At 68.3% G+C, this 1,189-nt stretch overlaps 1 protein-coding gene across 1 annotated transcript; it reads left to right on the forward strand.

Moving 5' to 3' along the window:
- Positions 1-33: 33 nt before the first annotated feature.
- On the forward strand, positions 34-1,054 carry LOC146597027 (matrix metalloproteinase-14-like). Its single transcript, XM_085302881.1, has 2 exons — positions 34-390; positions 560-1,054. Exons 1-2 carry the CDS (start codon positions 215-217, stop codon positions 993-995), a joined length of 612 nt encoding a protein of 203 aa, XP_085159007.1. The 5' UTR covers positions 34-214; the 3' UTR covers positions 996-1,054.
- Positions 1,055-1,189: the final 135 nt, after the last annotated feature.

A 1,189-nucleotide genomic window follows, 5' to 3' on the forward strand; every position in this document is an offset into this window, starting at 1 on the left:
GGGTGTTCCAGTCCTCCCACTCGGTTCTAGATCCTCCAACCAGGATTCTAGGTCCTCCAACAGGTGTTCTAGTCCTCCAAACGGGGCTCTAGGTCCTCCAGATGGGGTTTTAGGTCCTCCAGTGGGTGCTCCAGTCCTCTGAAAGGGGTTCTAGGTCCTCCAACCAGGGCTCTAGGTCCTCCAACCGCGGTTCTAGGACCCACAACCCTCCCCAATGTCCCGTTGTGGGACCCCCCCCACCCCAAACGCCCCGTCCACCTCGTCCAGGGCCATGCGACGTCCCCGCTGCGGCGTCCCGGACAAGTTCGGGGCGGAGATCAAGGCCAACGTGCGGCGCCGGCGCTACGCGATCCAGGGCATGAAGTGGGAGCACCAGGAGATCACGTTCTGGTGAGGAGGCGGCAGCAAGGGGGGTGGGGTTGGGGGGCCGCGTTGGCGGTTGTGGGGCGGGTCGGGAGGCCACCGGCCGGCCATCCCGTGGGGGGGGCCGGTCGGTGGGCCGCGTGGCTCACGGCACGGGGCGGCGGCGGGGTGGGGGGTGTTTCTCCACCACCGGCAGCATCCAGAACTACACCCCGAAGGTGGGGGAGGCCGCCACGTTCGGGGCCATCCGGCGGGCCTTCGCGGTGTGGGCCTCGGTGACGCCGCTGCGCTTCCGCGAGGTGCCCTACGGGGAGGTGAGGCAGGGCCGGGCCCCCCAGGCGGACATCATGATCTTCTTCGCCGAGGGCTTCCACGGCGACAGCACCCCCTTCGACGGCGAGGGCGGCTTCCTGGCCCACGCCTACTTCCCCGGGCCCCACATCGGCGGGGACACCCACTTCGACGGCGCCGAGCCCTGGACCGCCCGCAACGATGACCTCAGCGGTGAGGGGTGGGGCGCGGAGGGAAGTCCTCGGCCCCATGGGGGACCTAGAGGTGTCCTCGGCCCAACTGGGGACCTAGAGGTGTCCTCGGCCCAATCCTGGATGTCCTCAGCCCCATGGGGGACCTAGAGGTGTCCTCGGCCCAATTGGGGACCTAGAGGTGTCCTCGGCCCAATCTTGGATGTCCTTGGCCCCACGGGGGACCTAGAGGTGTCCTCGGCCCAACTGGGGACCTAGAGGTGTCCTCGGCCCAATCTTGGATGTCCTCGGCCCCATGGGGGACCTAGAGGTGTCCTCGGCCCAATTGGGGACCTAGAGGTGTC

The sequence above is a fragment of the Rhea americana genome, unplaced genomic scaffold (assembly GCF_003343005.1).
Source record: "Rhea americana isolate MKP2758 unplaced genomic scaffold, rheAme1 scaffold_1933, whole genome shotgun sequence".
NCBI lineage: Eukaryota > Metazoa > Chordata > Aves > Rheiformes > Rheidae > Rhea > Rhea americana.

What these genes read in the sequence shown, in the direction of transcription:
- LOC146597027 (XM_085302881.1), top strand. Translation starts at nt 215, where the DNA reads ATGTCCCGTTGTGGGACCCCCCCCACCCCAAACGCCCCGTCCACCTCG. An exon ending in CACCAGGAGATCACGTTCTG is followed by an intron (nt 391 to 559) that starts GTGAGGAGGCGG and finishes CACCACCGGCAG; the next exon opens with CATCCAGAACTACACCCCGA.